Genomic DNA, 13,563 nt, shown 5'->3' on the forward strand with positions numbered 1-13,563 from the left:
GCCGGGGGAGGAGGCGGAGGCGGAGGCGGCGGCGGCAGAGGCGGGGAGGGCGGGCGGGGCCGGGCGAGTTTAAAGCCCATCGAGGGGGTGGGGAGGCCGGGAGGAGGCAGAGAGGGAAACGAGCTGCGGCCCGGTGGGTTCGGCGCTCGGAGACCCGTTGGAGCCCAAAGTTTCCGCGCAGCCCCCGGGTGGCGGCAGCGCAGGCGGCACGGGGCGCCCGGGACAGTCTTGCGCGCCGCCCTCGCCCCGTGGGGACCCGCGCCCGCCGCCGGTCGCGCCGAGTGTCTCCGGCAGCCACGCGGAGGCGGCGGGGAGCCGCGCGCGGCAGGTACGGAGTTGGGCGGGGAGCGCGGCGGCAAGTTACTTTGTGGTCGGCGTCCCCGCGGGGCCCGGGACGGCCAGGCGGGTCCCCGCGCCGTCATTGTCTGAGCCCTGGGCGGCCGCGGCCGGGACGCCGGGCCCCGCGGAGGCGCGGAGGGCGGAAGGGCGTCGCCTCCGGGCCGGGGGCTCCGGCGCCCCGGGCCCGCAGCAGGCGGCGCTCGGAGGCGGGACTGGGGCTGCGGGCGCGCGGCGGAGGCGGAGGCAGCCGGGCGCCCCGCCGGGCTCTCCCCGCTGCGTTCCCGACCCCTGGGGGGAGGTGTGGAGCCCAAGCGGTGCATTCTTGAACCATCTTGTCAGACGCCGGCGGCTCGCGGGCTGTGGCGGGGGCTGCGGTCAAGGCCGCGCTCCTGGGGGCCGTCGCCTTCGAGGGTGGGCGCCCAGGCGTCCATGCAGCCCCGGGTGCTCCGGCTGCGCGGCGGGACGGCGGCGCGCGCGCCCGGGCGTCCAGGACAGTGGTGCCAGACACTCCCAAGTCCCAAGCCGGCCCAGCTTCGGACGGAGGACCTTTTTTTTGGGGGAGGGGGTTCTGCTGGTGACCCGTTACCCGCCGCTGGGGCCTAACACCAAGTTGAGGGCTCGCGGATTAGCCGCCCGCCAGCCGTGGAAATGTGATAAGAGCGGTACCGTTTGCAGAAGGAAATTTCTGATGCAACTCTCCGCCTTTGCTGATTGCCTCTCCAAACGCCTGCCTGACGACTGCCCTGGAGCATGTGCGTTATGGAAATTAGGGTATCCTTTACTTTTTATTGTGTGCATCTTTTCTAGGGATTGGAAGTAACGCGAACTTTTTATGGTTTGCTTTCACCGAAACGTTGGTAATGTAAGAGAGCCACAGGTGATTTTTACACGGTCCTGGATCTTTACAATGCGTTTGAAAGAATATTTTCTTGCAAACTTGGTGCCGTTTCTTTCATTCAAGAGATGGGGGGGGGGCGGGGGGAAGACCAAAACAAGGAACGCTCGTGCGTAAATATGCGTTATTGCACAACTTTTTCGTTGCTGCTGTTTAAAAGGCCAGGCCTAGAACACTTTGTTTCTGAAAATGCTGATTCAGCCGTTTGGAGCCCCCGAGTTTCAGAAATGGTGGTCTATTTAAAGTTTCAGGCAGTTTTACCAAGAACACATGTTGTTAGCGCAGCAATCGGAGTTGACTAGGGTTTACAACACAATGCTGGCAATATTTTAACGAGCTGACCCCGAGTTCCTCTCTTTCCAGGAGGGAAAGAGTTAGAATCAAGAGTTTCTACAGCAGTGGGACTTCTGGCTGTGACAGCGGTGAAGTGTCTTTTAGGAGAGTATTTTAAGTAAAAGTACTAAAAACCAAATATGTTTCCAGAAATGATTCTAGATGTCTAGGTTTTTCTCTTAAAAAATCAAAACTCTGGGATCACTGCACATAATATTTGAGTTTTACTGGGAGCATTTGAAAGAGAAGGGCAACACAGGCCAATCCCAGATTACAGGGAGGGAATTTGAGGACAGAGTTACACGCCCAGCAGGCATTGCTCCTGTAACTGAGAAGTGTAGCGACTGATACTTCTGTAGCATTTCACAGTTTACAAGGCACTTTCAAAAGCCTTGTTGCTTTTAATCCCCTCTACAACCTCCTGATCCCCATTTTACAGGTCTGAAAACCAAGGCTCAGGAGGTTAATTAGCATGCCCGAGGTCATACTGTCAGCAAGTGACAAAGCTGTCACTAGAACCTAAGCTTTGGATCATTTTAGTCTTGTGTTTTATTTGCAAAAGTACATCCACGTCTGAAAGGGAAGTGGCATGGGTCAGGTATATATAGCCTGCCAGTCATACATTTGGAGAATGATGATTGCCTGGTCTGGGGGCTCCCAGACTTAAAGGTTAATGCCATGTTACCAGAGCATTCTAGATGTTTCCTTTTAGTTCACTCACTTTTTACGTTTAAATACACATTTATTTTGGGAAGAAAGTTTGATATCCATGAAGTCATGAGTTTTGATGTGGTACTTATGTTTACTGTAATTAAAATAGAAAAGCTATGTACCCCTAAAGTTATCTATTGCACATTACCTGTTGTCTGGTCACTTTTGGCGCAGCGTTGGCCCACTCAAAATGCTTTTCATTTATGGATCAGGAACCCAGAGCTGGGCAGGTTCATGCCAGCTACTTGTCCAGAGCTTTGTATGGTGATGGCCACCAGGATTGGGACCCAGGGCAGCCCTGGCCCAGTTTCAAGGGCTATATCTATGTCTACTCAGCCTCCAGTAGGAGAAGAGAGCAGAGTCAGACTCGAAGAGTTAGCTCAGAACTTGATTTTGGTGATCTCTCTGCGTACAGACTATAGAATGTATAGAAATCAAACTCCAGCTTGAACAAAGTCATCTGTTGTGCCTTCAGCTTTATCTTAGAGCTGTAGAAACTCTTGGTGTATCTGGTAAAACCTAATGCTTTAAAGGTGGCATAATTTAAGGAATGGAACCTATTTCCTTGGAATTCTGTCCAACTCTTAACTGCAAGGGGAAGAGAAACCTACAGGATGGTAGAATGTATTTGAGCTTGTATCTAGGGTTAGGTTGCCAGCCTGTCAGAGCTCAGAGCTAACTGCAGGGGATTTTGGTGCTGCTTCCTGGAGGGGAAGCCTGTGCCTTTGCTCCGTAATCCCCGTGTCTGTTTCTCAGTTTATTAAACCAACGTGGCATTGCATGGCTCATGAGGAGAACATATTTGCCTTGTCTTTCATTTAAGTAATCAGTCGTTCAAAGTTTAAATAAACTTTTTTTTTTTTTCCTGGTAGTGGAGACTTTTAACCTGTGCTATTTTATTTTTTATATAACTGTAGAAGTACAGAAATATGGGAGATTATGGAAGAAATTAAGGTTGTCCAACTACTTGGTGGGTGAGGCTTGGCAGACAGGTACTTTGGAGTTCTAGGGACCACTTTCAGAGTTTGCATACTGTTAGGGGGTATAACTGGTCTGATCCATTCAGCCACTGGCTGGTATTTAATTTGTGTGAATATTTTAGCTGCATACTTTTAGGGAGCTGTATCTGTTCTCACTCCTTCTTCCTCTTGGCTGGGACACCTTTGCACTGGACTCCCACCCTCAACCTGGACCACTTCTGAACTGATCTCTGAGGAATGAGCTTTCCTGAACGTTTGTCTTCAGGAGAGTTTTGTCCAGGCTCCTGGTGATCACAGGGCCTGTTAGCTGCAGGGAGATAAAAGCAGGCAAAGCTTAAAACCACCCGCTTACTTGTGGAAAGGCAGGCTGATGGCTCTTCTTTAATAATGGATTGAAAAATGGTGTGATTGTCCTTTGAGATGGCAACAGAAAAAAGCCATTTCCTGGGGTTATCAAAAATAATCTCAGAGGTAGAAATGAGTGGTTCTGACTTTTTTGCTTTTAGGATACAGTGACTCTAAGGAGATTTTTTCTTTTCCCCTTTATTAGGATATTCATATTTTTGAACCATCTACTTTACATATGGATTTTTGGGGAGATTCTTCTTGTCTTTTCAGATCCCTGATTTGAGGAGCTTGTTATTTGGGCTGGACCCAGCAATAGGGTGGACTTTTTGTTGTTAACGTTAAGCCCGAGAATGGGCGCTGGGGAGGAATAACCCCTCCTACCATACCGCTTCTTTTCTGCTCTGTTTGACCAGGGCAGCGGCCAGCACTGACGTTTCCACCAGGCATACTGCCTCAGTTGACTCCTGGTTGTACCACTTGCTAGTTTGGCCAGTCTGAACAAGTGAACCAACCTGATCCGTTAAAATGGAAGCCATAGGTGTGTTTATCCCCACGGCTTGTTGGGAAGGTAGCATGAGGTGTGACGTGTGTGATTGGCACGGTGCAGAGCTCATGCAGTCTTTATGTCTGTAGGCACTTTGCCGTCAGCCTTGTCTTAGAGCAGTTTGTGGACTTGATCATCCTGCTTGCTATTAATTCATAAGGTTGGTTAGAAAGGGGACTTGGCTTTTGTATTTTTGTCTTCCAGTGCTTTGTACATGCTAGTTGCACAAAATCTTGTTTGAATTTATCTGAATGTTCTTTGAGCCACAGTCAGTGCTCCGAAGAATCCTTTTGTTGACTATGTTTAGCGTGACAGTTTGAACTCCTCACAGGTAGAATTCTAAGAGCAAAGATAGCTGGTGTACTGCAGACTTCATTTGGCTGCAAACCATTTGAATCAGATAATAGTGAATAGCAGGTGTCAAAAATTGGTTTCCTTCAACCAGGAGCAAAAGTTGTGAGGACCCCTGCAGCGCGCAAGCTCTGATGGGCAGCAGCATTGGGTATGGAGACAGATCTCTGGCCTCCAGGCCTGTGGAGCCTGTGGCATTTGTCTTCAGGACCCTGCGGTTGGTGTCTGGACTCTTACAGAGGCACTTATCCCAGCTGGGACTGAAATGACTGTGGACCGCTTATCCTGGTCAGGCTGATGTGCCCATGGGATGTGGCTCCGAGCTCTATCCACGGCTGTGCTAGTGGGCAGTCCTACTTCTCCCTGAAGTTCTTGAAAGGTTTTGAATTAGGTAAATGGAACTGGGCATGAACAGCGGCAGTCTTGCCTATTAACATGGGGTTCCTAAACTAGTTGGCACAGAAAGTGCTTCGGTGTGTGTTGGTCCTCATCATTGCGTCATTAAGGTCACTGGAGCTAATGTGGGGTTGGGGGCTGGGATCCTCATGTGCTGTGTCAGTGCAGGTGGCACTGCGTTGGGGACTGCTGTTTGTCTGGTCCTGTCTGTGAGCTGTCAGGGGTCTCACTCTGGGACCTCTGAGGGGACGTCTGAGCAATAGAGGACCACGAGGGACAGATGAAGACCCACTTTCTACCTTCTCTTGTCCTTTCACATGGGATTCAAGGGTCAGGAACCTCCAAGGCTGCTCACTGCAAGCTACCTGGGCCCCACTGAGACGGCAGGTCCCCACTTCTCTGGTGTGCAGGGCCTTTAGTTTACTTATTTGATTTTTAACTTTCATCCCTGGGAGTGTTTAGGCAGTGACTTCCAACCTTTTGTAAGTGAAGAATCCCCTTTAGTATAAAAACCTTTGTAATACCACATATCTCATAGTAATAATTTTTGGATTCCTTGCTTTGAGAAGCTACCATGAATTGAGTAATTTTTAAATTCAGAAGTTTGTGCCATAGCCTCCTGCCCAGGGACAGTGCCTGGTGCTGAGCCTGGGGCCCTGCTTGGGATTGCTGTTCCTAGAGGGTCTTCACATCCTGTGGGAAGTTGAGCTGCCTGGGTCATGTTCAGTACCCTCTAATTGTCCCATATGGGCTGGTTTAAGCCAGAGGGCACCTTGCCCGCCTGTCTTTTCACCCTGGCCACACCATCCTGGCCCAGGACAGGCTGTAGGGGTGTTACCTGAGCGTCCAGGTGTCTGTTCTAGGGTACTGCCCTCTCTCTTCTGAAGAAAATTGCGTGCATGTCACAGAATCCCCTCCAGAGAGGAGAACATTGAGTGTCTTGGCCTGCGATCCTAGTGAGGTGATGGAGCGACACAGGAGTATAAGGCAGGAGGGCTTCCTGGCGTCATTGTCGCCTCATCTCTCCATCGCAGGCCTCCGTGGCCTTCTCCCCACCTGGGCCTGCAAGGTAGTGAGTGGACACAGGCTGTCCCTGTCCTGGCCTGCTGTCTCTGCCCAGGGCACTGTCCCCCTGCTGTCCTTGTCTGTCCGTATCACACAGTGTTTCTGTTCTCTTCATCCGAAGGGTCACCTGGTTTCCTAATTCCTCAACACCCAGAGCAAACTATTTTAAAATTTAGTGTGATTTTTAAAATCAGAGTGATATGTAGACATAGTTTAAAGACGAAATAATTCCCCAGAAGTAACTTATCTGCAGATTTTCTTCTGTATGTACCTCCATATTTCCGAAGAGGTGTAGATAATATTGCGATTCCTGGCAACCTACTCCTCTTCCTCCTCCTGCTCTCCAGAGTCCCGTTTTTCATGTGATTCTTTGATTTCAAATTCCATGGAAGGTGAGGATGGTGCCCTTTGCCTCATCCCCACCCTACACTCACTCTTCTCGTCTCCCCATCGTCTCTTCTGGTCCATTCGGCTCCATCAGTATGCAGTGTTGGGATGGTCCACTAATGCTGCTCATAGCTGAGCCATGTAGTATACCGTGATAACTGTGATTTTCTCCTAGGACATTTTTTCTCTTGGAGTTGTTTTTACCTAGTTTTTAAAATGTACTTATCATTCTTCCCTCCAAACTTACAGAGTTGTGTGAATCTCCTTTATCTTTGGAAGCAGTTCCTCATGTGCCTTTCTGCCTGCAGCAGGCTGGGTTGCTCTGAGGCTCCCTGCAGAGCTGTTATCTTGGAGTCTTTTTTCTCCGTTGTCCCTGGAATGCGCCTTTGCCTTTCTCTTAGATCTCATGATTTTTCTTCTTGGTTTATTTCCAAAATTTGATGGAGTACTTTCTGTAGAAGCTTCCAAAAAGTGGTGTACAAGATGTCAACTTTTTGAGACCTTGTCTGTCTGGGAAAATGTCCATCTTCTACTTTCACAATTTACAGTTTGTCTGAATATGTATTTCTAAATTAAAGATAGTTTTCCCTAAAAAATTTAGAGGCTTCCATTGCCTTTAGGCAGAATGGGGTTGAGAAAGAAGCTCTTCTGATTCTCGATTCTGTATATGAAAGCATACCAGAGTGGTTTTTTGTTTTTTTTTTTTGTTTTCATTTTGTCATGTCTGGATGCTTGTGGGATATTCTCTGTGCCTTTGTTCTGAAGTTCCTTGAAGATGCGTCTTGTTGGGTCCGCACTTTGTGTGTGGGGTATGTTGAGGGCCCATTCAAGCTGGAATCTCAGATCTTTCTGGTCCTGGACATGTTTTTGAATTAATTCTTTCATTTCTTTTCTTCCATTTTCCTCTTCTCTCTTTCTAGGATGGCAGTTTTTTGGTTTTTAGCCACCTGGATTGGTTCTCTGTATTTTTGATCTAATAGTCTGTGTCTGTTGTGTTGTTTTTAGGTTTTGGGATATGTCCTTTTTTTAACTTTTCTATTGGATTTTGTTTCTATTTTCATTTTGAATTTCTTAGGTTCTCTCTCTTTCTCTCTCTCTATATGTATATGTATGTTCTTTTTTAAAAATAGACTTTAGAGCAGTTTTAGGTTTACAGCAAAACTGAAGGGAAAGTCCAGAGACTTCCTCCATACCCTCTGCCCCACACATGCACAGCCTCTCCCTCTACTGGGAATCCTGTACATTTGTTACAGTTGACTATTGACACATTATTGACATTCAAAGTGAGTATTCTTTTTTTAATGGCATAATACTCTTATTTCGTTGATACATCTGTCTCATTTGTAGATATTAATTTTTAAAAACTTTTTCTGTATCATTTCTTCTCTCCCATTTGTAAATGAGCTCTTCCTGACACTTCCACTTGATTTTTTTGGTTTGGACTCTATGTTTCCCATTTCCAGAGGTGAATGGTAGTTCTCATTCCTGAGACTTTCTGGACTTCCACTGAGTATATCATCAGGCTTCATCTCCGCTTTCCAGCTTAGCCTTCATCTCTTTTGCCTTTGCTGTTAGTTACTTCTTGACCACTGGCTTTTATGCCTTTTCAAAGATTCTATTCTTGTTGTCCTAGTAAAGCAAAATGTGTGTCCCATCAGCCATTCATTGAAGGTCTGGCTTTTCAAGGTTCCTTGTCCATCATTAGATCATTTCTTTCTTGCTCTTCCCACATCCAAGAACAGCTGCTTTGAGCTGGGACCTCTGGCATTTTGTAATAAGAGGGGAGTGAGCCAGGGAATCCCTCTGTCCTGCACAACCTGTTGTTCTAGCCCAGGAGACCGCAGGGAACGTGGGATGTTCAGGCAAAGGAGTTCACCATCCAGGCTGGGAGCTGCCAGGCAGGGAGGCAGAGGAACACCGGAGCCACCATTGCGAGGTTGACTGCAGAGGTGGATGAAGCCACTGTGTCAGACCGCAGAAAAGCCTCATTTCTGGAGTCTGGAAGGAACGCTGAGTTCTCCCAGTCAGTAACCTGCTCTGGACTTTGGGTTACGTAATTTCTCCGTGCTTTGGTTTCTCCCCGAATCTCAGGGTTCGATTCTGTGCTTCCATCTCCCATTCTGTGCCTTGTGATGTTCACTCTGTGACATCATCACCGAGGGGTGCGCAGTTAGAGTTAAAAGCGCTGACACCTTCAACGCTTCTTGCAGTAGCCAGGCCATGTGTGGTCAGCCAGACTGTGAGAAAGCCTTGTGTTACCCTTCGTGTTGTGTTGAAAACTCTGCTCTTGGCTGCTGTCAGAACCAGCCTTAATTCTGCTTTTGTTTGATTGACTTAAACATATTGGAATTTTGTGGTCATGACCACCATGGAGCCTCTCCTTTCTGGGGTGCATATCTGTAGTTTCTCCAGCCTCCTCCTCCGGTGCCCTTCAGGGACCTGACCTGACCTCCGAGCATTTGGACTAGGGTAGCTTTTCTACTCTTTGAACCCCAGGCTGAGATGGGGTTTTCCCAGCGCCCTGCCCCTTAGCGTGTGTGAATGCAGTATAGGATCTCAGTTTCAGAATCCATTGTCCACTGTTGATTGTTACGTTCTTACTGCCATCTACAACGTCCAGCTTTTCCTGCCATGTTGTCTGCTAGAGGGGAGTAGAAAATCTTACTGCTTACTGTGGCCTTGTAAACGGCAGTGAGTATCTCCAAACCTTCTGTTTTGCTTCCATCGTTTCAGGCTCGTGGGTATGTCTGTGGTGCGTGTGTGTGTGGTGGGGGGAGTATGTGTGTGTGTGTGGGATGTGGGGGTGTGTGTGGTGTATGTGTGTGTGGTGTGTATGTGTGTGGTGTGTATGTACGTGTGTGAGTGGGGTGGGTGTGTGGGATATGTGTGGTGGGGTGTGGGGTGTGTGGGGTGTGTGTGGTGTGTGTGGGGTGTGTGTGTGTGGGTGTGAGGTGTGGGGTGTGTATGTGTGTGAAGTGACTAGCACATAGCAGATGCTTGGTAATGTATAGGATCTGTTCTTTCCCTCGCTGACTCTCAGTTTAAATGGAACCCTACTTTGTCCTCGATGTTCAGTAACGTTATGCCTGTGGCTTCCAGAAAGAGCGTCTCCCTTCCTGGTTCTTGCTCTGACATTTTGGGGAGAGGGGTGAGACGACAGTGATCCTGGAAGAGTGGAACTGGCCGGCCCTGCAGGTGGAACGTTGCTCGTGCAGGCGGCATATCTGACTTGCCGCGGCCGCGATGTCCCCCGCCCGGCTCCGAATGCGGCGTAGCGGGTAGACATGGAGGGCTTTCGGCATCGTGAGAGTGGCCAGTGTGCGCGTCCTTGCCCATCAGGCGGGGGGGCTGTGGGGGAGGAGAGGAGGCAGTGGAGGGAACAAGGGGTTCTTCAGGGTTGCCATGAGAACCAGGGATCCGGGGATTGGGCAGCAGAGGGCCCCCGCCGGGCGTTGGGGCGTGGCCGCGTCACATGGGTTTGGTCCTGGGATTCCTGTTGTGCTTCAGGACCGGGCGCCGCTCCGTCGTCCTCCCGCTCTTCAGGAGCGCCCGGTCCCTCGGAGACTAAATATTGCGGCCGGGCGGCAGCCGGCTCCGCGGAGGGGCCTCCGGGCACCTGCGCGGTGATGGCGCTGGGAGCCCCCGGGCACGCTCGGGCGGTGGCGCGGCATCCCACCCTCGCCCGGATGGCGTCGCCAGAGGCGGCGTTGGCCCGCTTTTCGTGCTAGCGCATTCCCCTGGCGCGCGGTGGCCCCGGGGCCCCGGGTCGGTTTTCTGCGCCGCAGGCCCCTGGCCGGGGCGGAGCCGTGGAGGACCAGCCCGGCCCGGCTCCGAGCGCTGTCCATGCGGAGCGCTGTCCACGCGCCGGGCACTGCGGGGGCCGGGCCCCGAAGCCCTCCCTGGGCCGGCCGCGCGCACGCAGCGACCCCGTGCGGCCAGTGCTGCCGCCCGCTCTCCAGGTACTCAGGTGGGCTCCGCCGCGGGCGCTGGGCGGTGGGTGGTGGGTGATGGGCGGTGGGTGGTGGGCGCGTGCCGTGTCGGCGGGTGGGGCAGCCTGTGCGGGCTACAGAGGCCCCAGCCGCTGTGGGCAGGGCCCGGGAGGGAGGCCGGGAGGTCTTGCCGCGCGGTCCCCTGCTCGCCTGCCGCGGGCTCGCCGCAGTCCGAGATCGCGAGCTTCGTTGCCGCCAGCCGTAGGACAGTATTATGTAACCATTTTTAAGCTTAATTGTTAATATTATGTAACGAGTAATAACTGTACCCACGGAAACCCGTGACGACGACTCGCGCGAACCTCGCCCGCTCCTTCCTCGCCAGGCGGTGGGCAGCGGGTGTGGGAACCCGCTTGGGAAATGAGCGGATCCGGGCATCCGGGCTACTGCATCGGCTTTTTCTGTGAAAAACATAATGCCAGAGCCTGCCTGGACTTCTCTTAAACCTGGATAGCATGTAGTCCGGTATAAAAGGCTTGGGTAAACACATCTCATCAACGTTGCCTCTTTCTCCATGAAAACCTCCTTTTCCCTGGAAGATGCCTATCAGACAATTAATGCGAATTGAGCAGTGAAGATGTGGGCATGGGGTTTGTGTTCTTGATGGAGTTCAAAAAATTGTGCATGTGAACACGTAGGACGTGCTAGCCCTTGCTCTTCAGAAAAACAATCGGATCACCTGTTCCACACGCCAGTCGCCTCCTTGGTCGGCTGCCATTTGTCTGTTGAATGGCACAGTCCCTGCCAGGGTGCTGGGGGGACCTCGTCTGCGGAGCCGGCACACAGGTGGCTACGAGGGGGGAGGAGACTGCAGTCTAAACCCGCAAAGCTCTCCTTCCTAGCCCAGTGAGGGGAAGCGTGGGTGTCTTTCCTCATTGTTCTTTTTAAGTCTGAAAGGCAGCGACTGTAGGGATTATGACGTGCTGGCGGCCAGGGCCTCGGGTGCTGCCTGGAGTCTCCTGCGTGTTTCTGCTCCTTTGATGTCAGCATCAGGGGTGGGAGCAGGGCCCACGCATTCCCCCTTTGGCCTGGGTGGGAACAGGGGAGGTGGTGGGCAGGGCCAGAAGGGCTTACTGGGATTTTCTTCCTCTCTGTCACTCAGAGGAAGGAGGTAGAGAACACTTGTTTCAGTTTGAGGTGCTTGGCAGCCACGCGCTGAAGGACAGTTTTTAATTGTAGGGTGGGGTGTGAGTGCCGTGTGGTTCAGTCCCCTCCCCATCTTGTGCTACCTGCCCTTGTACCTGGACCTGTGAATCAGGGATAATAGTTACTATCTTGTAGGATTGAGAATGATGCATACTAACTGCTGAGGAACACGGTGAATGGAGTTATGGTAATTGCATGAGTGGCATGAAGGGGTGAGAGAAGTTCCAGATTGGTCGATTAAAATGTGAGTTATTTTTAGTGTCTCCTAAGGATTTCCATCACCAGTTGCTCCTCCAGCCATCATGTAATTACCACGCCAGAACTGGGCTTCCAAACTTCCCAGAGAACACTGAATCTTTCGAATTTTGGAGGTTAGGCTCCAAAATTTGCATATTTAGGCCAGAGCCTAAATTCACTGACACTTGTGTTCCCACAAAAACCAGACAGCTTCTTGGAGTATTTACTTGTGACTTAGTAAGAACGTCTTAGGAAACTCGCTTGGACTAGAATAGTTTTACCTTTTTTTCAGACTTGGGAGGCTGCATTCTGGTAATTCTCAGGAGGAAGAATGTGTAGGAGAGACCAGGGTTTTTAAAGTGTGACCTCTGAACCACCTACATCAGAGCCAACCGCCTCTCGGTGCTTATCCCTGGGCCTCAGCTCTGAGCTATGAAACTGACTTTCTGGGCTTGGGTCCTGAAATTCTTTGTCTTTATGAAGCATGCCAGGTGATCCTTACAGGCATAAAGTTTGAGAACTGATGTGGTGTTCTGGGCCTTGTAACTGGGGCTTCTGGTGATTCACTTAGAAAGTTGGCAGCTCCTGTCTGAGGGGTCAAGGGCAGAATGAGGGGTGGCTTTGAGGCAGTATGAGCCCTGTGGACCCTAGGAGGTCTGGGAGCGCATGTCAAAAGAGGCCTTTATGTGGGCCTTTTGCTTTTGTCAGATTAAACAAGTAAGTTGGCACATCTGGTATTGGGCACGGCCATGCATCACGTGCAGAACTGGTGTGATGGACCATATTTTCTCATATTTCACAGAATTCACTGGCTGGGCGTGATCCACAAGAGTCCTAACCCATCCCAAACCCTGGAACGCTTTCCGTGACGGTTTATTCTGATTTGTTCAGGAAGCATATTTCTCTTCTGTTTTCATGTGGAATGGGCTTTGTTCCTCTCACAGCTGGCGGAGGTTAAATTAAAGGGGCCAGAACATACTGAGCTGTGACTAGGATTGGGGGGCCAGTAGGCATTTATTGGCTCCATTTGCTTCTTCCTTCCCTTTTTTTCTCTCCCTCCTTGGTCAGTGGGTCCGGGACTATCTCTCCAGGGGCATTTCTGGTCTGTGGAGATTTGCCTGCAGGCACTTGGAAGAGTCTGGGCTGAACTCTAGATGCCTCAGGCTCAAATCTGATATTAGTGAGGGAAGAAAATTCTAAATGTGTAAATGGTACCTGTAAGTCACCTACAAATAATTTTTTTTCCTTTCCTGTGCTGTGTCTGGGAGCCAGCTTCTCAGTGTTGTCACAGTAGTCCTGGTGGCTTGAGGCTGGTAATGTGCCGTTGCCAACAATGGCCGTGCAATTCCGAGCAGTTGTTCAGCATTCAAGTGGGATGAGAATGGCAAAGGAGTGCTCTGGGTGGCTTTTGACAAGGGACCCCGCCTGTCATTCACTCAACAGGTGTTTGAGGAGCCAGTCTGTCTCCGTCATCTGTTCCTGCCTTGCTTAGATGGAAAATAATGAAATCTGTTGTAGGAAGGGAGGGTGAGTTGAGGGATGGCCTGGGTTGACTGAACAATAAAATAGTATGTTAATATATTTTGCTTATTTATTTTCTTAAAGGGAGCTGGCACATTTCAATTCTGATAGAAGTTAAATATTAACAATGTCTGAAAATACCGCAACTTAAACTTTAATATGCATGGGAATCTCCGGAGGCTGATGATAAAATGCAGCTTCTAATTTAGTTGGTCTGGGGTGGGACCTGAGGTTTTGGATTTCTGACCAGCTCCCAGGAGTTATGCTTGCAGTTGATCAGTGGCCCACACTTTGTGCAGTAAGGTCTTAATACATTTCCCC

At 50.4% G+C, this 13,563-nt stretch overlaps 1 protein-coding gene across 10 annotated transcripts in view; it reads left to right on the plus strand.

Annotated features, from left to right (window-relative positions):
• Positions 1-91: 91 nt before the first annotated feature.
• Positions 92-13,563, plus strand: part of GRB10 (growth factor receptor bound protein 10) — a 203,281-nt gene continuing 189,809 nt past the window's right edge. For 2 of the 10 annotated variants that reach the window (XM_073008846.1, XM_007981319.3), the window contains exon 1: positions 92-328. Coding sequence is in view for 2 of the 10 variants with exons in the window: in XM_073008837.1 (XP_072864938.1) it covers positions 10,193-10,308 (116 nt within the window). In the remaining 8 variants the exon portion in view is untranslated. Of the gene's footprint in view, positions 329-944; positions 1,111-9,834; positions 10,317-13,563 lie in introns of those variants that run through there. The other 8 variants (XM_007981315.3, XM_073008845.1, XM_073008843.1 and 5 more) reach the window with 6 other exon arrangements.

This window comes from Chlorocebus sabaeus, chromosome 21 (genome assembly GCF_047675955.1).
Source record: "Chlorocebus sabaeus isolate Y175 chromosome 21, mChlSab1.0.hap1, whole genome shotgun sequence".
In the NCBI taxonomy this organism is placed as follows: Eukaryota; Metazoa; Chordata; class Mammalia; order Primates; family Cercopithecidae; genus Chlorocebus; species Chlorocebus sabaeus.